Source organism: Elephas maximus, chromosome X (assembly GCF_024166365.1).
Source record: "Elephas maximus indicus isolate mEleMax1 chromosome X, mEleMax1 primary haplotype, whole genome shotgun sequence".
NCBI lineage: Eukaryota > Metazoa > Chordata > Mammalia > Proboscidea > Elephantidae > Elephas > Elephas maximus.
Window position 1 is genome coordinate 140,253,280 of NC_064846.1, and position 22,711 is coordinate 140,275,990.

The window sequence follows — 22,711 nt, forward strand, 5'->3', positions numbered from 1 at the left end:
TCTGAGGTAAATAAGAACGGAATTGCTGAGTCATACAGTTAAGTGTTGTTTTTTAACAGCTTTATTGAGTTATAATTACTGTCCCATAAAAGTCACCCGTTTAATATGTACCACTTAATAGTTGTCAGTATGTTGATAGAGTTTTGAATTCATCTAATTTTAGAACATTTTCATCACCTCCTAATGGGTATGGGGTATATCCATTAGCAGGCACTTTCCATTCCCCCAGCTTTAGGAAAACACTAATCTACATTTGGTCACCATGGATTTACCTATTCTGGACATTACATATGAATAAAATTATACAATTCATGATCTTTTGTGTGCTAAGCTTCTTTCACTTAGCGTAATTTTTTCAAGGTTCATTCATGCTGTAGCACCTATCAGTATTCCATTCTTTATCATTGCCAAATAATATTCCATTGTATGGCTATACCACATTTGTTTATTTGATGGGAAGTTGGATTGTTTTCAGTTTTTGGCTATTATAAATAATGTTGCTGTGAACATTAATATAAATGTTTTTAGACATATACTTTCATTTTTCTTTAGTATTCCATAGAAATATAATTGCTAAGTCACATGACTGCATGTTTAACTGGATTTTAAGGGACTTTCATATTGCTTTCCAAAGTGGCTGTACCATTTTACATTCCCACCATCAATTTATAAATGTACCAATTTCTACACACCCTCACCAACACTCGTTATTGTCTGTCCTTTTGATTATAGTCATTCTGGTGGATATGAAGTGGTATCTCACTTTGGTTTCATTTGCATTTCCCTAATGACTAAGCCTGGTGACATAGTGTTTAAGAGCTACGGCTGCTAACCAAAAGGTCGGCGGTTCCAATCTACTAGGTGCTCCTTGGAAACCATATGGGGCAGTTCTACTCTGTCCTGTAGGGTCGCTATGAGTCAGGATAGACTTGACAGCAATGGGCTTGTTTTTGTTTTTTTAACGACTATTAGGAGCCCTGGTGGCACAGTGGTTAAGTGTACGGCTGCCAGCGAAAAAGGTTGGCAGTTCAAATCCCCCAGCCGTTCCTTGGAAACCCTATGGGGCAGTTCTACTCTGTCCTATATAGGATCACTATGAGTCAGAATCGGGTCCACGGCAACAAGATTTTTTGTTGTTGCTTTTTAACAACTAAAAATCGAGGGTAGTGGTGATTCAGTGGTAGAATGCTCACCTTCCTTGTGGGAGATCCTGGTTTGATTCCCAGCCAATACACCACATGTGCAGTTACCACTCATCTGTTATTATAGGCTTGTGTGTTGCTATGATGCTATGATGCTGAACGGGTTTCAGCGGAGCTTCCACTAAAATGGGCTAGGAACAAAAGCCTATCAGTCTACTTCCAGAAATCAGCGAGCGAAAACCCTGTGGATAACAATGGTCTGATCCGAAACTGATTATGGGAGTGGCTCAGGACCGGACAATATGTCATACTATTACTTAGAATCAGCGATTTGAAAGCACAAAATAAAGGGAGCTTTGGGGTAGACATATGGCTAAGAAGTCATTTCATAACTGAAAAGAATCTCAGGATTAAAAAAGAATACCATACCTACTGCGCTGTAACATATATAGAAATTCTACCAAGTATTATATATGTAACTTCAACGTCATGTGGTTGATATTACAGATAGTCTCGCATATTTTCATGATTCAATTAACCTTAGAAACAAGATGATCTCTGAATTAAAGTATATATTATATTGAATCTCAAAAGTGTTTTAAAATGCAATTCAAAAATTTACTATGCTATCTTTTATGAATATAGGTATAAAAATTCTAAAAAAATACTAGCTAATACAATCTAGCAATATATAAAAATAGGTATAAAAATTCTAAAAAAAAATAGTAGCTAATACAGTCTAGCAATATATAAAAAGGATTATGCACAATGACCAAGTGAGATTTATCCCAGGCATGCAAGGTTGGTTGAATATGCAAATATTAATCAATGTGATCTACCATATTAATAGAATAACTTTCTTAAATGAACGTGTTGTTCTTGTGTGCTGTTGAGTGGATTCTGATTCATAGCAACCCTATAGGACAGAGTAGAACTGCCCCATTGGGGCTATAATCTTTACAGGAACAGATCACCAGGTCTTTTCTCCTGCAGAGCAGCTGATGGGTTCCAACACTGACCTTCTGATTAGCAGCTAAGTGCTTAACCATTGCACTACCAGGGTTTCTTTCGATGAACATGGCAATAGCAAGATCAAATAATCCAACTGAAAAGTTTGAAAAGACATTTCTACAAATAAGATAAGCAAATGGCCGATAAGCACATGAAAAGATGCTCAACATAATTAGTTATTATGGAAATGCAAAACAAAACCACAATAAATGCAAAACAAAACCACACTGACTTGGATAATTAAATTATAAACAACACAGACTATAACATGTGTTGACAATAATATGTAGAAAGTAGAACCCTCAAGCATTGCTGGAATTGTAAAATGGTGCAATCACTTTGGAAAACAGTTGACAGTTCCTCTAAATGTTAAAAATAGATTTTCCATATGATTCAGCAGTTTCACTCATTTTTTTATATCCAAGATCATTGAAAATATACATCTGCACAAAAACTTATACAAAGATGTTCATAGCAGCATTATTCATAGTAGACAAAAAGTGGAAGCATCCCAAATGTCCATCAGCTAATGAATGGATAAACAAAATGTGGTGTATCTATACAATGGAATATTTTAATTTGGCAATAAAAATAATGATGTTACTGATACATGCTACTACACGGATGAACCTTGGAATACTATGCTACGTAAAAGAAGCCAGTCATAAAAGGCCACATATTGCATGATTTCTTTTCTACAAAATGCCCAGAATAGACAAATCCATAATGACAGAAAGATTAGTGTTTTCCAGGGACTTCGGGGAGGGTGAAATTGGGAGTGATAACTAAAAGGGTATATGGTTTATTTTTGTGGTGATGAAAATATTCTAAAATTAGGTAGTGGTGATAGTTGCACAACTCTGTAAATATACTAAACGAATTGGATAATTTAAATGGGCAACATCATGATAAATGGAGAAAAGATTGATGTTGTCAAGGATTTCATTTTACTTAGATCCGCAATCAACGCCCATGGAAGCAACAGTCAGGAAATCAAATGACGTATTGCACTGGGCAAATCTGCTGCAAAAGACCTCTTTAAAGTGTTAAAAAGCCTAGAACTAGTGCATGAGTTTATCGAAGTCGCAGAATATATGATCAGCATAAAAAAAACAAAGCTAAAATCTACTCCTATATGCTAGCAGTATTGTCAGGAGGACAGTCTGTCTCTAGGCCTCCCATCACATCTGCCTAAGCAGAGGCCTAGAACATTCTCTGCTAAGGAGGCTTGGAATTGAGTCTCTCTCTCCCAGTTCCTTTTCCTTAACAGAGAAACCTTGCTCTCTGTTCTGGGTACACAGTAACTTTCTCCATCTCTTTCACATGTGTGGGCAGTATATGGCACCTGGCCAACTCCACTTCTATATCTGTTCCCGGAGGGGAGGGAATGGGGTCTCTCGGTCTGTGTCACAGGAGGAGTGTGCACAGAGCAATTGTCTGGCACCAGCTGTGAGGAATGACTTGCTGGCTCTGTCTCCTCTTTTGTAAGTAAACCATTACCCCATGCGCTAGTAGTTGAGTGAGTGGTTTATGTCTTCTGTTGGCAACCTTGAAGCCTGGTACGATTGTGTGTGTGTGTGTGTGTGTGTGTGTGTGTGTACAACAAACCACTTCTATCCCTGGGGGAGGGGCTGGAATAGGACATGATTATCAAGTAGAAAATTCCAAAGAATCTACAAAAAAAACTTCTAGAACTAGTACATGAGTTTATCAAGGTCGTAGAATGTATGAGCAGTATATGAAAGCGCATTCTACTTCTATATACTAGCAGTAAACAGTAGTAGTTAAAATTAAAAAAAAAAATTAAACGATAGCACCAAAAAATGAAATACTTAAGTATAAACCTAACAAAGTATGTTCAAGATATATGTGCTAAAAATTGCAAACCAATGATGAAGAAAAACTAAATAGATATGTCATGTAAATCACAAAAAATGATTTACATATATGTCATGTAAATCACATGTCCTATAAATTCCTTGTATGCAAAATACATAAAGAACTCTCAAAATTCAACAAGAAAAAAAAAACCCAATTTAGAAAAGTGGTCAAAAGATCCGAACACATACTTCATCAAAGAAGATGGATAGCAAATAAGCATATGAAAGGTTGCTCAATTCAGTTACTATATGATCCAGCAATCCCATTCCTGGCTGTTTACCCAAGATTTTTTTTAACAGTTGTAGTAAGACATGTATGGAAATGTTTTAGAGCAGCTTTATTTATAATTGACCAAAACTGAGAACAAATCAAACGCCCTTCAACCAGTGAATGGATATTCTGTGAGACGTTCATACAAAAAAAAAATAAAATAAAAAGTAATTTTTTTTTTACTCAGCAATAAAAACACAGAAATTTTCACTTTTTGTTCCAGTCTCAAGGTAGTAATCACTTCTGTAATTGAGAATTCCTTTTATTATTTTTTCCACTTTGTATTGTGTTTTATAGGTCAAATAATCCTGTTTTCCATAAGCCATAAATTTCCAACCCTTCTACATATTTATTTTCTATGTGGGGAAATTTCTGCAACAAAGAAGGAACTGACCCTAAGATTTTAGAGTTCCAAGTAACCGTCTTTTGAGCTCCTTATTAATGTTGATGATCACTGATGAAACATTTTAATTACAAGGTATTCAACAGAATGAGCCATTTTTAAATATTGAATGTCTCTTCCATGATCACGTGGAAGTGCTTTTTTCAGTGTTTCAAATAGAAACAAAGGCAATGGTTCTCAGTTAGTTGCCTATAGAACCTTGGAGATAATTTTCACGGTATTACCTTTCTGAGGTTTTATAGTTTTACACTATTTAAATTTTGTTTTCATTTCCAAACAAATATTCTTTTAGTTTTCCAAGCTCAGGTACAATTTCTCTTTGAGTATTACTCAAATTTCCTTGTCTTTTTAGGGAAAAAACAAACAAACATGTTGTTACATTTACCCGCTCTCTTTTTTGGAACAGGTGTTACTCCCCCTGAGAGGTGGATAATAAATTTTGACAAAGACCTTTCAGATGGGCTTGTTTTTGCGACACAGGTGGCAGCCTATTGCCCATTTTTGGTAAGAGCCACTTTTATACAAAATCGTCTTCTGTTGTAAAATTTGAAGTAGATTTTCTGTAAACTGCTTATTTTAAATTTCTTAATATTAAGTCTAATACCTGAACCTGAATGATTAGTATTGCCTTTTTGTTTATTCTTGCATTTTGGGTGCAATGATCTAATACTACCAAGCATTAATATTTAAAATTCTTTTGCTGAACTACAAAGAACATATGCACACACAGAGCAATTTTTCTTCCATTCATAAAAGGTTTGATTATTCTTCTTTTCCAGATTGATTCTTATTTTGCAAATATGTACACACAACCAAAGAGCCCTGAACAATATCTGCACAATTGCCTGATTGTCGTGAATGCTTTTCATGAAATTGGCTTTTACACGGACATACAAGTGGGTACCTTTATATCATGCATCCTATAAACATTTTATATGTTTCTTCTATTAGTTTACTTCTTCATAATAGTGCTTTCTTCACAAATTTTAAGTGTGATTTGAAACAGACTTTTCATGAGGTATTGCTAAAGTGTAGAAATTGAAAATGTAGAAATCTACTGGATTTTTAAAAAACGTGTAATAAGAAAGTAATTCTAGTGAGAGGTTTGGGTGTCAAAGAAAAATGAAGTTTGAATGCATTATCAACGTTACCTGAGTTCTAAGAAAGAATTGAAGAAGCAGAATTATATACATATAGATGTTGTATTTTCATTTTCTAATTTAGTAGCAAAAAAAGAATATTTTTCAGTGTGGTTTTAAAATGAGTGTATATATAATGGCAATATGAATTTTTATTATATTTGAAACTCCCAGTTATAATTCTGTTTCTCCTTTGACACCAAGTCCTCAATAGCAATCATCAAAAATATTGTGCATGTTTACTATTTTTGAGCCCATTTTTACTTGGGGGTAATGGATGATTTAATAAATGATTGCTGATCTTTAAGAATATACAAACTTATTGAATTATCAAGACATGCATATTAAAAGGTAAATAATAAGTCTACTCATTTAAGCGTCAAATAGGAATGTATACAAAAGACAAGTGTAGAATTCAGATGAGGGTAGAGATCAATGTGATCTACAGTGATCCACCAGAGACTTTGTGGAGGAGGTAGGATTTACTTGGGTTCTTGAAGGGTGAATTGGATTTGGATTAGTAGTGGAAAGAGAAGAAGGTGTTTGCTTGGAAGAAATGATACAAATTTAATGTAGGTTGAAAAATGAAGCATGGTTAGGAAATTGTGAGCATAGGTTGCCCTAGTTGAAGTTCAGGGTTAGAAAAAATAGAATAGGCGTATATTGGGTTCTTGAATATCACCATAAAAAGTCAGCGGTTTACCATGTGGGCATTTTGGGAAGAAAGGTGTTTACTCTTAAAACAATGGTCAGGAAGTTTGGGATGAAAGGGAGTGGAGACAGTGGCAGACTAATCAGAATGTTATTTCAGTTGGTCTAGGAGGCAAGTAATAGCTATCTCCACTCAGATCATTGCAGTGGGGACTGAAAGTAATGGGCTGATGTAGGAAAAAATCATGACATTTACTGGGACCTGGTGACCAGTTATAAAAGAAAGACACAGGAGAAGGGCCATTAAAACTAATTCAAGGTTTTTCAGCCTGTTATCCAGAGAGATTTACAGTGATAGTGCTCAAATATGACTTGGTATAAAATGGTTCCTTCTACTTGCTGAAGAAATGATGGTTCATAATTGTTTACTTTTTTTCTTGCATTAAACTCACTTCCATGTTGAAATCACTTTGTCCCAGGTCTAGAATTTACATTCTTCATAATGGTCGAGTTGAAGAGTAACTTTAATTAACAATTTTGGCCAGAGTATTACTTTATAGTAGTAGAGATCTCAAGAGAAACAATAATAAAAGATTTTGGTTTGGAAAAATAGCCACATTGCAATTCCCATTAATTCCACAAATTATTGACCTTTCTCTGTGGAAGACACTGGATAGATCCTGAAAGGGTAACATATATGATCAACCCACACTCATGCCTTCAAAAATCTTACAAACTAATAATGTCAAGTACATGAAAAGGGCTGATGCAAGGCAAATGGTGAATGCCACGATAGACATAGAAACAATGAATTATGGGATGCAAAGGAACAAGAAAGAAGTCGCTCTGATAAAGGAACCAGGAAACATTGCATGGTCCAGTTAGTGTTTAAGTTGGATGTTGAGAGATTGGTAGGTGTTCACAAGAAAACTAAAATATCTTTGTTTAAAAAATATAATTTATCATGCATTGTGATTTTTTCCTTTGCTTTTTCATTTCCTCAGATATACCCATTAAACCTGTTGCCGTCGAGTCTGTTCCAACTCATAGCGACCCTTCAGGACAGAGTAGAACTTCCCCATAGGGTTTCCAAAGAGCACCTGGTGGATTTTAACTGCTGACCTTTTGGTTAGCAGGCATATTTCTTAACCACTTCGCCACCAGGCTTTCTTCCTCAGATATTAACTTAAAATATTTTAATTTTATTGTATAGCCAAAAAATATATATTTTTTTTAGTAAAAATGTAAAGACTATGTCCCAAGATCAGATCCATGGACAAACTGACAGTTAACTTAGCAGATAATTACCAAACTTCGACCAGCCATTTGCAATGCCCTACTTTTTTATTATCAAAAATTTACTAATGACATTAAATGGTAGGGTGATTTTGAAAATGACACCCTTAAATTAACTTCTGCAGGATTAATTAATAATGATGCTTAATGTTGGCCTACATGTATATACTGTGCAATATAGCAGTATACTTGACAATTCAGTAAGTATTAATTACTAATAATTAATGTTTATTAATGTTTAAGTTTCTTCTATATTATGTCCTCCATTGCAACTGGAGAATAAGCTGGAACAATTGCTGTACCAATGTTATGTCCTGTTGTAGAATCCTAGCCTCTGGAATATATAGTTAATACATATTCCTTTCATGGCATGCTTTTTATTTAAAGCAAAAAATTGTGAGACTTTTCTTGACTCAGTCTATAATGTGTGTTTTATTCGCTCATGCAGTGAAACAGATATAAAAATAAATGTAATGAATATTTATGGATGAGTCGGAATCGACTCGACGGCAATGGGTTTGGTTTGGTTTGGTTTTGGTACTATATATAATAGGCTGAGTAGTGAAGAGAGCTAAGGGTGAATAAAAAAAATATTTACCCTTACTTTTTTGTTTGTTTTTGCATTTGTCACCTAGAATTCTTTTAGCCTTAAATAACAGAATACTTGAGTAAAAGTGGTTTAAAATTAAGGAAATTTAATATTTTACATAGACAAAATCAGGCAGTAGAACATTCTAGGAATAGTTATTCAGTTTCTCAACAAAGTTATCAGAGTCTCATTTTTGCTCAGCCATTCTTAGCCTGGTGGCTTTATTTTAGGCATGTGCACTCACAGCCCCAAAATGGCTGCTTAAGTTCTCACATAACACCTTCATACAGCTATTCCTGGGGCTAGTTTAGCGTCATCCCTCCTTGTATTTCTCTTTTCCCAGGAAGAAAACCTTTCCCAATAGGCCCACAGCAGATTTCCATTTGCAGCTTATTGACCAAAATTGTATCTCACGCTTTTGGCTAAACCAGTCTTTGGTAAAGGGAATGAAACACCCACAAAAGTGAAGTTCTTAGTAAAGAATAAAGGAGAAAATGGCGGTTGGGAAGGCAATCAACCTCATCCTCTCTAGGATTATAGTATGTCAGTAAAAAAAAAAAAAAAAAAATTTTTTTTTTTTTTTGTCAGTGGATACTGCTAATTATAGTTGGGATCTAGTGTGAAAGACAGTGATATATAAAGTCAGAGCATATTAAATTCATCATGAAGTGCAGGATCATCTCACCTTCTCTTGTCACTGATGCAGAAATTGAGACCTAGGGAGCTCAATTCATTTAGTTCTGTAAGTAGCAGAACATGAATCTAGTTTACCAGATTTCTACCCCAGTATTCCATTTATTATGGAATTTTTATTCTTATTTTGTTGTTGTTTAATTCCCCGTCTTCTACTGGTCCAGTAGGAAAACACTAACTTTAAAAAAAAAAAAAGCCCAATAAATCAAAGTCTTCTTTCTTTTTGGTTGGATGTATATTGAGAATGATTATGTTGTTGAAAGATGCTTCACATGAAACACTTTTTTAAAGACACCTGACTGACTTTAACATTTAGCTTTTTAAACTAAGGAGTGACACAGTGTAATTTATTTTATTTTCATTGAAATGTGTCATGGAAAGTTCTGAATACTCTTTACTTGAAGAGTTTTTTTCTGGTTTCTTACTGAATTGTCATAAATATCAAATATATTTTCCTTTGAGATAAACATTTTTTTCATTTACCAAATTACTGCATTGTTATCCTATTATGTTTTTCAAAGAATAGTTTTTGAAATAATTTTAATGTTGTTACCTACATTATTTTAATTCGTATCCACTAAAAAAGAAAAGGCTCAAAAATACTTTTATTGACCCCAGACTTAAGTCCAGAATGTTCTTTTCCTAGTGCTTCCCTTTCACCCAACAAACATATCTCCCATCACCTGAGACTACCCTCTTCAGTTCACACCCATAGGCTGTTGCATCACACAGGGACCAGCAGGTGCAGATTCTTCACTTTGAGATTTACTTGCCTAGGGTTAAAAAGTAAATCTGAGAATCAAACTCTGTAATTCATTTCGATTTTGTTCTTCTCTAAAATAACTTCACTATGTCACTATGCCTAATATTTCCTCTATTCAAGAAATGGGAGATAAGAGCATACTAATGAGAAACTTTGGGAGTCAGGTACGTTTCACAATTTTCTTGCATGCAGCTTTCTACCCTGCTGAGGCAAGCCAGCTCCCATATTCTTGACAACAACCTCTCCCTAGGTACTGTCATTGGTAAGCCTGATTGCCCAAGCAAGAAAAAAGCAAAGAATAAACCCTTCCCTTCTTCCAAAGAAGGAGAAGAGGGTATGAGGAAGTGTGGATTAGTGAATTATCAAAGGGGCTGTCATTATTTCCTGGTAACTGCTGCCAAATTTCACAGTTAAGTGCATTAATTCCACATAACATATTAGATCTCCTTTGCTCTCACACTATTTGTGTTTCGAGGCTAAACCCAGATCATTCTCAGTTGCTAGCTTGAGTCTGTACCATTAAGACGGGTGGATATTCATTTCATGGAAGTGCAGAGAGCCCCCTGTACATTGATAATGATGGAGTTGCTGGATTACTAGTGGTGGTCTGTGCGTCTTTCGATCCCTGCCTCACAGAAATCCCAGTACTTCTTTAATGTGAATCCCCTCTCCCCCAGTACTTCCGTCCTTTTCTAAGAGATCTTAGGTACAACATCAACTGATAGAAAGAACTCTTCCCTTTTCTGCTCTTGGCTCTATTTTTGACTCCAAATTACATTTCAGTTATATTTATTTTCTCTGCTGTTATTCTTTTATAATTTTCGATTTTATCTCAAATCTCTTCCAACCACCATCAGTGATTTATCTTGTTTATCAGTAAAATTATATTTTCTTACTTCTTATAATTTGTCTTTCCTGGGAAAAGTACTCCTCCCTACCATCCTTGCCTGCTCTGCCTAAATTGTTGCCCCTGTCATGTATTCCTTGTTCAGAAACCAAGTCTCTCGCTCTGGCATCCAACTCCTCCACACGTGGCCCCAGAACTGCTCAGTCTTATCACGTACTACTTGTCTCCCTTTATCTTATGGAAAATACAAATTTCACTTCTTTCCTGAATAAACACTATTCATATTCATTTCCTTGCCTTATAGTGCTTTGCCTTTCTGAAAGAATACATCCTTTTCCTCACCCAAAACACACTGTTTAAAATCCTAGCATTCTTTATAGCACATCTCAAGTGCCACCTGCTATGGTTTTTCTTCTACTGCTTTATATGCTGCTTTAAGGCGGGGATGATGTGTGTAGTATTTTCTCTGAGCTCTGACTAACTTTTATGGAATCTTTGAGGTTGTGAGATCAGTGGTCTACTTAAAACACATCTAACTAATTTTTAACTCTTAGGCCAATATCTTCTGATTCACCTCAATATGCTGTTTGTTATTTCTGTTTCAGTGTCATTGTCAATCAGTAACATTTTAAAATAACTCAATAATTGATATACTATGTTTTACCTCTTTTTATGTATTTTAATTTATTATTATATGCTCTAATTTGGATTTCTGTTCTTTGAAACTAGGCTACAGACATCTTTGACCCAAACCCAATTCTGATGCTCATGCTTTGTGTCTACATGTATGAAAGGCTTCCTACATACCTTCCCAAGAAGGTGGTGCCCTTTAATTGTACTCTACATGACACTGTGCTGAGAGAGGTATGGAAACCTTTGGGGTCAACATATACATGGAGTTAAGCAATTAAGAGAAGTTTTAGATATTTCTTTCACAACCCGAAATTGACAGACCCTAAGTGGCACAAACAGTTAAGCACCCAGCTACCAACTGAAAGGTTGGCAGTTCGAATCCATGCAGAGGCACCTCAGAAGAAAGGCCTGGCAAGCTACTTCCAAAGGTTATGGCCATTGAAAACCCTGTGGAGCAGAGTTCTACTCTGAAGCACATAGGGTCACCATGAGTCAGAATCTACTTGATAGCAACTGGTTTGGTTTTTGATTTGAGCAATATGATACTTGTATAGCCACAATAATGGGTTCAACCATACCAACGATCATGAAGATGGCACAGGACCAGGCAATGTTTTTTTCTGTTATGCATAAGGTCACCGTGTCAAAGCCAACTTAAGGACAACTAACAGTATCTATCTGTCTATCAAGCCCTGCTGGGACAGGTTAAGCACTGGGCTATTAACTGAAAGGTTGGCAGTTTGAACCCACCAGCCGCTCTGTGGGAGAAAGACGTGGCAATCTGTTTCTATAAAGATTACAGCCTTGGAAACCCTGTTGGGCAATTCTACTCTGTCCTGTAGGGTCACTATGAGTTCGAATCGACTTGACGGCATAAAACAACATCTGTCTATCAGTTTCTCTATCTATCTGTCTGTCTGTCTGTCTGTCCAATAAGCCTTAGCAAAGGTTATTACTTCTAAGCCCAAGGTCTAGAAAAGTGAAAGAAACAGTTTTTGGTTAATAATAATCATCACCTGCAATGAAATGATTACCCCCCCCCCTTCTTTCACATTCATGAAATTAATGGGATTTGGGAAGGTGGAGAGTGAAAGTGTTAAGCACTTTTGAAGGCCCCGTCCTGCCAGGCCACTTGAGATCGATTTCATGCGTGAAAGGACTGGCACTGTAACTGGAAACTGTTATCCAAATGTTCTCAGCTTTCCTTTAGGTAGCAGTTTCCACACCCAGATGGATTTGTTCAAATGAGGTCATAGAAAGGGAGGTAATAATGAAAGTGCTCCGGATCCACCTGATTCCTACAAAATGTTTTTATGTCCTAAAGCCACTGAACGTGTAACACTGTGTTTTTTACTTTTCAGAAAAAATTGAAAATTAAATTTCTGAGCCCTGTTTCAAATAGCATTTCTGTGTATGTCCATGTTTGTAAGTTTTATTTCTGGTGGGGAAATATCTTGTCAGGTACATTGACTTCAGTTTGTTTTTCAAACCATTTGTTTCTTGTTAATATTTGTGAAATATTTTCTAGCACACCATTTTAAATTGCTTATATTTAGACAAGACCATTCCTTCTGCTAGTTTTCATAGCTTTCAACTGCATTTATAGGTCTTTCCATGCTTCTTTCTCAACACCAGAAATCGACATAATCGTATCTGTGTAATTGGTAATTTACAATTTGGTCAGATTAATGTTTGTTCCTTTTCCTCAGGCTGTTGTTATATAGTCCTGCTCATATTTTGGGGGGGGGGAGGGGTGGATACGTTTATGCTTTCAGTGCAAAGCTTGTCCATATTTGGTCTTCAAAAAATTATGTTTTGGTAATCTCTAATTGGTAATTTTAACCTCTTTGAGAAAATAACTTTGTAGCCTCTGTGACAGTGTGAGTAATGGTGGATAAAGATTCAGTTACAAATTGGGAAAAACTGAGGTTCTTGTCTCTAAGTAAAAGGGCTCAGTTTAAAGAAAGGAAAGCATCTCCGTATGATTTTTTATTAGAAAATATTGAGGTATCATCCCTATTATTTAATTTTATATCTTTCTGTTTTTATTAGTAAACCGGTTGCCATGGAGTCTCATATCAACTCTCTAGGACAGAGTAGAACTGCCCTCTAGGGTTTCCAAGGAGCCTCTGGTGGATTCGAACTGCAAACTTTTGGTTAGCAGCTGAGCTCTTAATCACTGCACTATCACTAAAAAATAAGATACATAAAATGTTGGAACCAGCAGAAAACAGCAATCAAATGGTGTAGTGACTTTTTTCTGACACTTTTTTTTGAAGCAACTGAACTTTCTTTTTATTATGTTTGAAACAAAATTTACAGTTGACCATAGATGAATTCGGCACCTTTGTGTCATAGATGTAATGAAACTGAGTGGCTTCCCTAAGGTCTCAGGGCTTGTTACGGTTGTGGGAGTTCCAAGACTATTAACCAGTAACAGTTTGTAGTGAGTCTACTATGATTTCCATCCATAAAATGGAAATTCACTCTCTGGGACTTAAAATCACCAGATTTGGGTGGTACGAATGGTTAGTGTACTCAGCTGCTAACCAAAAGGTTGGAGGTTGGAGGTTTGAGTTCACCCAGCAGCACCTCAGAAGAAAAGCCTGGCAATTTACTTCCAAAAAAATCAGCCATTGAAAATTGTATCTAGCACAGTTCTACTCTGACACATGTGAGACCACCATGAGTTGGAATCAACTTGACAGCAAGTAGTTTTTCTTAATGAACACCAGGAATACATCCATACATACATAAATTTAAAGAAAAAGAAAACCTACTAGGGTGATCTTGCTTCCATCATAACTGATATCTGTAGTAGGTGAGCAGCCTGAGACTCCCAAATCTTTGGGGAAGCTGAAGGCAGGAACTCATCGGCAACAAAATACTTGTTCTGGTAGTTGCCAGAATTGTCATTGAACTATGAAAGTAGTTAATTTAATCTCTCAGTACATCTCTGCCATATTGCCCATGATTCACTATAACCACACATTTAAAAAAAAATTGCCATTGAGTTGATTTCGACTCACAGTGATCGTATAGCACAGAGAAGAACTTCCCCATAGGGTTTCCAAGGAGCGGCTGGTAGATTCGAACTGCTGACCTTTTGGTTAGCAGCCACTTAACCACTATGCCATCAGGGTTTCCTAACCACATAGCACTAGTTTTTTAGTTATCACATATCCATGAGTACAGTTGCTAGACTTTTAAATTCCAGGCACCTTTTCCTCACTCTACATCATCCAATCTTCCCTCTTCAGGTCTTTTCCCTCCTGTGGCTCAGTACTTTCCATGATACCCTGGAATTTTTCCTGTTGTGTGTGTTTTAGTCTCCATTATATTTTACACACACACCTGTATTCTCAAATTCTTCAAGAAACTCTCACTAGAAATGAAATGGCCTATTCTCCAATACTCTCTATATCTCTTTCTCAGGATGGAAGGAACAAGGGATGGGACAGCCAGCTGCTAGCAAAATGACTGCTTCTAGACCTGGCCACCATCATCCCCACCCTGGACCTCTGTTTTTAAACCTACACTCCTTATAATACTTTCTCCACAGAATATCTATGATAGTATCCTTTCTGTAAATTGGATTTTATAAGTTCTCTGTTTAAAACCCTCCAATGGTTTCCCTTTGCAATAAGAATAAAACCAAAATTGCTAATTTTGGCCTTCAAACCTTTGATAGTCATGTGCTTTTTCATCTGCCATCTCCTTGCTGGAAGCTGTCTTTGATAAAAATAAGAATTGTTATGATTGTATAATTTTTACACTCATGATCCCGTTTCATACCCTCTTCCATAGATTCTACTGAAAAACTCAAGCGTGAAAAACTTAGTCTATAATGCTACAATTGTTGGAAGAGATGCCGCTGACTTCTCTCTCTCCCAAACAGGGAATGTTGTGACAATTTCTCCAAAGTAAGTGATTTTTTTTTCAATTTTACTTTCTCAAACATATAAACCCTAGAAATTTAATGTGTATTATTCCTATAAAAGAGTAACTTGGGCATTTTTAGCTGATAGATATGTAATGAAAAGACCACCATTCAGATATAGGTAAAGTATTCATGTTTTCCTGAGGTACTTCACCCATTCTCTTAAAGCAATTCAAACAATACAAAACTGCTGCTTTTTATGTATGGATTTAATTTTAATTTCTTTGCATGCAGGTAGGCCATAGAGATTTAAAAAAAAAATGAGTTATTAGTTTGTCTCTTATGGTTCTCTTTAGCAGAAAATTGGAACCAGTTTGTTCTTCATTTTATATATACACACACACACACGTATGTACAAACACACACACACATACATATATATGCCAGACAAGCAAAGACATAAGGATATGATTTAGCGATTGTTTCCATGTAATATGTGCATACAACTTGAAGGACATGGAAAAATAAGCTCCTGAATGTTCTTGGTGAAACCAGAGAAGGGTTCACAGAATAGGCTGCTTAATTCTCAATATATATGGAAAACAATTATTCACTTTTCTATATGCATTCTACTTTATAGACTTGAATATTATTATTAGGTGGTTCCTTAAGTGTCTCTCTTTTTTTTTAAGTGTCTCTTTAGCTAGGCGAAATACTTTCATGTTCTTTGGTTTTTACAAGTAAACCAAAAACCAAATCTGTTGCCGTCAAGTGGATTCCAAGTCATAGCGACCCTATAGGATAGAGCAGAACTTCCCCCGTAGGGTTTCCAGGGAGCAGCTGGTGAATTCAAACTGCTGACCTTTTGGTTAGCTGCCAAGCTCTTAACCACTGCACCACCAGGGCTCCTTTTACAAGTTGGATTTGGAAAATACTTTGTTTTCTTTAACACAAAAACAATCCTGAGCTTTGTCGTTATCAGATATTGTGTACCATGTACTGCCATAGATTTTGTCAGAACTGCAATTAATAGAGGCTTTCTGCCAGCTGTGAATTTAAATTCCCAGAGATATCATTTATATAAATAAGAGTAACAGGTACACCAGCATATAAGCATGTTTATGTCTGTGTATAACTCGGTGCCTAAATTTAGCTATAACTGTGTAGTGACTGTCCTAAAAGTGAAAGGATAACCTTAGAAAACCATCATGTTTCTTTTCTTTTTTTCCTCATTATTCTCATTGAGCCACATGGGCACTGACATGGCTATGTTATGTATTTATTCTGTATCTTTTCTAGCAGCCAACTCGAAGTAGCTTATAAAGAAAGTACATGTAAATATCAAAGAGACTTTTTTAAATGAGGTAGAGACAACTGTGATGTAGTGGTTAAATGCATGGCTGCTAACTGAAAGGTCGGTGGTTCAAACCTACCAGCTGCTCCACAGAGAAAGGTGTGGCAATCTGCTTCCATAAATATTTACAGCCTTGGGAATGCTACGGGCAGTTCTACTCTTTCCTATAGGGTCGCTATGAGTCGGAATCGACTCCACAGCAATGGTAATGGGTTCGAGGCAACTGTAGCCAAAAGAAAAGTCAAAATGTCAAGAAGACTACAATTATGACTCACATTCCTGCAGACGTAGGATACTTCCCTGAAGTGGACCACGTATTTGATTCTGAACCTTCTAACACCATCAAGAAGGAAAACCTGGTCGTTTCTATGATTTAATATGAGTACAAAAAAATTTTTTTTTAATCTCTATACTCAAGAGGATATCAGCTCTTCCTGGTTCTAAAACTAGCCACTGGCCTAATAGAAAGTTCATTGTGTGATATAATGTTTTTATAGGATTTAACTATAGATCTATAAAAGAATTTCTGACGAGAATTTATTTAGATGATGGTCATATTTGAACACTTCTTTTTTCATCAACTTCCACGGTGATCTAATCCATTACTAGGTCCATTTTACTACATATATCTCAAATTTGGCATCTTTTCCCCTTCTCCATCTCTCACATCATAATTTAATATACCATCATCTTTAAATGGGACTGCTACAAGAGACTCCTAAAAGGCTTCCCTGCAATCCATCCTCTGTATTAGATTTTTCAAATGCAAATTTATCGTATTATTCTTCTGCATAAAATCTTCAGATAGCTTCCTATCACCATTAAGATATAGACCGAAATTTGCAGTATGGTTCACATGGCCCTTCATGGCTGCCTCCTGATTGTTTCTTGGATCACTGACCCACTTGCTCTCTAAGCTTCAACACCACTGGCCTTTGATCAGTTCTTCAAACATACCATAGTTACTCATACCAGAGTCTTTCTTTCCTCCTCTGCTCAGTCTGGCTAACTCATCCTCATCCTTGTATCCACCTAACATCACTTCCTCTGACCCCTTAGACTGTGTCACATTCTCCATTATATCTTCTCATACCACCTAATAACATTTGTATAATTTGTAATTTTCCCATTTATTTTGTGATGACTTAGTTAAGGTTTCCCATGTCTTATAGAATCTAAGATACAGGAGATCAGGAATAGTGTGTTGTTTCTAACTGTTGCATCTCAAAAACTTAAAACAGCATCTGGAACATCATAAATTATCTATAAATATCAGTTTGAATGCATGAATTAGTGGCTTTATTTCCTAGTAAATTTTAGATTATCTAGTGAAATTCTATATCAGTCACGGGTATCCTAGCACAGAGTTTGAGTATATATACCCCTCACTCCCCCCCCCAAAAAAAAACCCAACAATACCTTAAGGTCAAATGTCCTTTGTTTGCAATTAAATTCAAGCCCATGAGTTTTTCATAATGTCCAAGATAATGTCCTTTCATGCAAATTGAGGAGAGTGATGATGACACATATCTGAATAAAAATCACCCCACCTGTTGGATGTGAGTTATAGTTCTCCCTACCATTTAATTTTGAGATCATTTCTACTGATTTTGAAAGTCCCTTATTGGCTTTACTTCTTGAAGCTCCCTAGTTCCATCCATTCAACAACAATTACACAACAGTTCTGGAAAAGTTAAGCAAAGGACTGGCATCAAGGGAATCCCTTACCATCTCAATTCTCAAATATATGCATCCTAAGTTTTTTTTTGTTTAAGAGAGGACAATAGTTGATTGTCTGCACAGGAAAATAACTGTGATATGGCATATAATGCTGACTATGGTAAAAACCCAGAGTAAAAATAAAGGTAAAATTTCCCTGAGATCTAGCACCCACAGCTGCGTTAAGGCAAGGCAAGGCCGAAAGTTTCAGCCAGTGAAGCCATTTTATATATAAACAGTGAGAGCAAGAGTAGTCAAAGGTGCCAGATCCCCATGTCCTTTGCACAGGACAACACTGAAACGAAAGGGGTTTGATGACTACAACATGGGTAGTAAGACACTCTGTTGCTGAGGAGCCAATTTAATGCTGCAACTAAGCCATTTTATAGCCTGTAGCTGTACCCTAAGATGTCCCTGGGTGGCACAGTTAATCACTACTAAATGAAAGGTTGGTGGTTCAAACTCACCCAGAGGTGTCTTCAGAAGATAGGCCTGGAAATCTGCTTCTGAGAGGTCATGGCTTTGAAAACCCTATGGAGCCATTCCATTTTGCACACATGGGGCCGCTACAAGTTGGAATCCACTTGATGGCAACTAGCAACAGCAAGAACAGCAGTACCCTGAAGAGGGTGAGGCAGCAAACTTCATACCTCATCAGAAAGCAGGAGGCAGTGTGAAACTGTCTTCTGACAGTCTCTCAGGAGAGATAATGAGAAGTGAGGCAAATGAGAAATGGCCTTTTGGTTGCTCTTCATGAGCCTCCATTCTCTTCTGTTAAGGGAAGATCACTTTCTGCCAAGATTTTTATCAGCTGCAGTTAAGCCTTGTATATGAAGCCTATGTGGAGTCATGCAAGGTTGCCAGGGTACCATAGAATAGCTATTCCACTGCAAGCCGCTAAGTAGATTTCCTCCAAGCCCGTGAATTCTTTGCCATTACACTGTGTTTTAGACTACTGGGTTAAAGATGAAGCAAGATAAACATGTTTTCTTTATTCCTTCTTTTAATTATAGTTTGTTTTTAATAAAAACATGCTACTAATCTACCATTATTTGAATTTTGAGCTTTGAATGTTATTTTCAACAATGCTTTACAGATTTTTTGAATAATTATTTTCTTACCTTTTTCTCCCTGTGAGCAAAAACCAGTGACATGACTAAGAATTTGCCTAAAGAACAGCACAAGATGTCGTATGAATTTCACACAAAAAATACACATGTGATTTTATGTGACTAGCTGTTAGAAAATCCAGTGTTTGGTAGATTATGTGTACATTTGGAAGTTAACTTCATATTTTACAGGATGGATCAATATGTCTTAACTAGCAACAATAACTAGATGGTAGGCATCCTGAGATCTGCAAAACCCTTTAATTTTATTTTGTAGAAGTGAACTAATTACATGATGTAGACACTGGGCACAGGGTCTACATGTAAATGCTTGTTGATTACATTTTCAAACTGAAATGTGTTCTCTTTTATCTTTTATTAAATAGGAACCAAATTAATGTCACTGTGAAATTCATCAGCCGCTTTCTCCATCCAGCTGAAGCTTCACTGCTATTAATTTCAAAACCTAAGAATACAGTTGGAGGCGCTACGATGACTTTTGCTCTGAGGGCAGAAGTCCGCAATTTTCAAGCTATGGTAAGTAAATGTTACCTATTTGTATGAATTTTCTGCTCTTCTCAGGCCATGGAGTGTTGCAAACTCGGTTATAGTCTGAGTTATATCCCTAGGTAGCTCTGGTTCCTTGAAATCATGTGTGTGTGTAGACACCAGAAAGACACATATTTACATGCACACGATTCTCGGCTTCTGTGTCTTCAACAATGTTGCTCTAATATGCTTTCGTGGAAATAAGTCTCTACTTTTATAACAGAAGTTGAAAGAAATTGTATGGAGTGTTAGTTATGGTCACTGTGTTAAAATTATATTTATTCTTTTCATGAAGGGACCATTCACTCTACACATAGAAGCTCAAATGCCCTTCTGCCATGGGGTCTGTGGCTTAAGTTAAAGGAGTCCCTGGGCCTGTGTCTTACAGTGTTTTATTTGGATTAAAGGTTGTTGGCTTGTGCAGCAAAGAAGATGTTTGTGTTTCTGACAGGAACATTTATCAATTTATCTTGGATGTCCCGTGGAGCAAAGCCATTATAAAGATAATGTCAAGCTTGGCATTTATTGAGAGGTGATGATGTTCCAGACAGAGTTCTAAGTGTTTATATCTCAAAGGGTGACAAGAAGACTTTTGAAATCTGTGTCAAATGATTGTGTTATTATTATAGTTGGTGTTTAGTAGACATTACCATGCCTACATATTTTTTTCTACCATGGATATATGGTAAAGAACAAGTAAATTTGTTATGTTGCCAGATTCCCCTATGGATTATAAAGAATTTTAGATGGACAGGGATAAGAGTGATGGTGGGAGGGCTGATTGGTGGGCAGATGAGTGAGAAGTGTATTACGATGCTCACATCAACTGAGGGGCTTATTAGAAATGACATCCAGGACAGGAAGTGGGAATTCCATTGTCATTGAGTTGTATGTTAGGATCTCCTGATTGTCTCCTGAATAATTTGTGTGAGAAGGTTGAGAAGTTTGAGTGTTCATTAACACTTAAACTTCTTAACCTTCTGGCACAAATGCTTTGAAACAAGACACAGCGTTGCTACATGTGGCTAAGAGAAATGCCTGAATTAAGCCTTTCATTAACCTGGTTCTGAAAAACAAAAACTGACTCCTAAAGCTCATGTGGTCCCTGTTTATTTCCCCCATCTGGCCGCTCATGATGTTAAGTCAGAGGAGGTGGATTGGATAATAATGGAGAAGTAAGGCAAGAATATGATCAGTCTAAAAATGTAGAAGTTCTTGTAATTTTTTCCTCATGGAAGTGTTGCCGGGAGGAAACCTCAAGTTCGGCTTGGCGTGACTTGTTATATCCCATAAACAAAAGGCCGGGGTGGGAGATCAGAAAGACACCTTTATTTCATAACGCAAGGAAAGGAGCAGTTGGGGCTGTTGCCTCCAAGACTGCTTGCAGGCAGCCTGGGGAGGTGGGCTTTACAGAGAGCAGGCAAGGGAATGTAAATTCATCATGAATATTCAGGAGTGATGCAGGCACTCAGAGCTTGGGGATGACTATGCACTTTCTTTAGACAAAGCGTCCATCCTGCAGGATGGAGGAAGAAGTTGATTTGCCTTCATTAGCATGTTAAGGCTCCACCCAGATGTGGGTTGAGGCCGTCTATGGCCCATTCTGTGGTTATCTTGTCAAGGACAATTTCAGAAGAAAGTGCAAGTGCAGCTTATTCTGCTCAGTGTAGGAGGAGAAGCCAGAGTAGGTGTTAGAAGGATTGGGCTCTGAGGCTGCCTGCCTCAGAAGTCCACTGGGTAATTGTAAGGACAGGGAGTCCACGTTCTTGCACACTTATAAACACGGATATTCTCTCTCTTTGCTGCCTCTTTCTTATGCCATACATATTAGGTATATGATTGATTAATTTTCAAATGCAAGATCATGTTCAGTTGTAAACAAAATTGATTTTACGGAAATTAATTTGTAAGAAAAATATTTTGACAAGTAGTTAACAAGCACAGTACTGTGGATGTGTGATCAGGTAAAACATATTTTTTATCCTTTCCCTCCCAGATTTTAACAGTACAATATTTGTGGGAAGAGGGGAATTATATAAATTTATATCAGTTTAATATTTAAATGGAACACTTTGTACTTTAAGTTTCTGTTTTATACTTCAGGATATTCATTTTTCTTATTATGATTGAGTTTTTTTTCCTTTACTTTAGGATGTTATAAAATGCAAAACTCCGTGTTACCAATGGAAAGAAATCACTGTTAAAGTTAAAAGCCATTTCCAAACTGCTGGGGAATTCAAGTAAGTGATTGTTTGGGTGTAAATTAACTGTGGTTAGCCACCTCCAGTCTTAACTTAAATATGTAATTTTCTTCATCTCTTCAACCTGAACAATTCTAAGGAGAGATGATATGTAGTTATATTCTTAGAAACTTATAAGCATCATCACATAAAAATGAGCGAATAATGAAGGTAAGACAATTTTCCTTGAAATGCTATTTGATCTATATAAAGCTGACTGATCCCTTCGAATTTATAAATTTTGTCTACAAACTTTTTGTTTGCTAAGATTCAGTGCTCTTTCATTAATTTAAATTTATAATAGCCTTTTTGTATTTCTAATATGATTCCATCTGTTAAAATCCACAACCAAACTATTGATTCGACAGAAAATGCACTTTTACTTATGGCATCATGGTTAATTAATACTGCACGTTCAATGTACATGTGTCCATCTTGAGATTAAAAAAAAGGAAAAGATTGGAGATGAAAAGACAATAAAATACTTGAATATTATTTAAGGACATACAAGACAAATAACTTGTACTAAATGAATTTGTTAG

General features: G+C 36.4%; 1 protein-coding gene across 3 annotated transcripts in view; it reads left to right on the forward strand.

Annotated features, from left to right (window-relative positions):
- Positions 1-22,711, forward strand: part of CFAP47 (cilia and flagella associated protein 47) — a 321,340-nt gene that overhangs the window by 142,965 nt on the left and 155,664 nt on the right. For all 3 annotated transcript variants that reach the window (XM_049871901.1, XM_049871902.1, XM_049871903.1), the window contains exons 33-38: positions 5,114-5,211; positions 5,487-5,603; positions 11,415-11,549; positions 15,126-15,241; positions 19,767-19,917; positions 22,081-22,169. In XM_049871901.1, the coding sequence (XP_049727858.1) occupies positions 5,114-5,211; positions 5,487-5,603; positions 11,415-11,549; positions 15,126-15,241; positions 19,767-19,917; positions 22,081-22,169 (706 nt within the window). The remainder of the gene's footprint in view (positions 1-5,113; positions 5,212-5,486; positions 5,604-11,414; positions 11,550-15,125; positions 15,242-19,766; positions 19,918-22,080; positions 22,170-22,711) is intronic.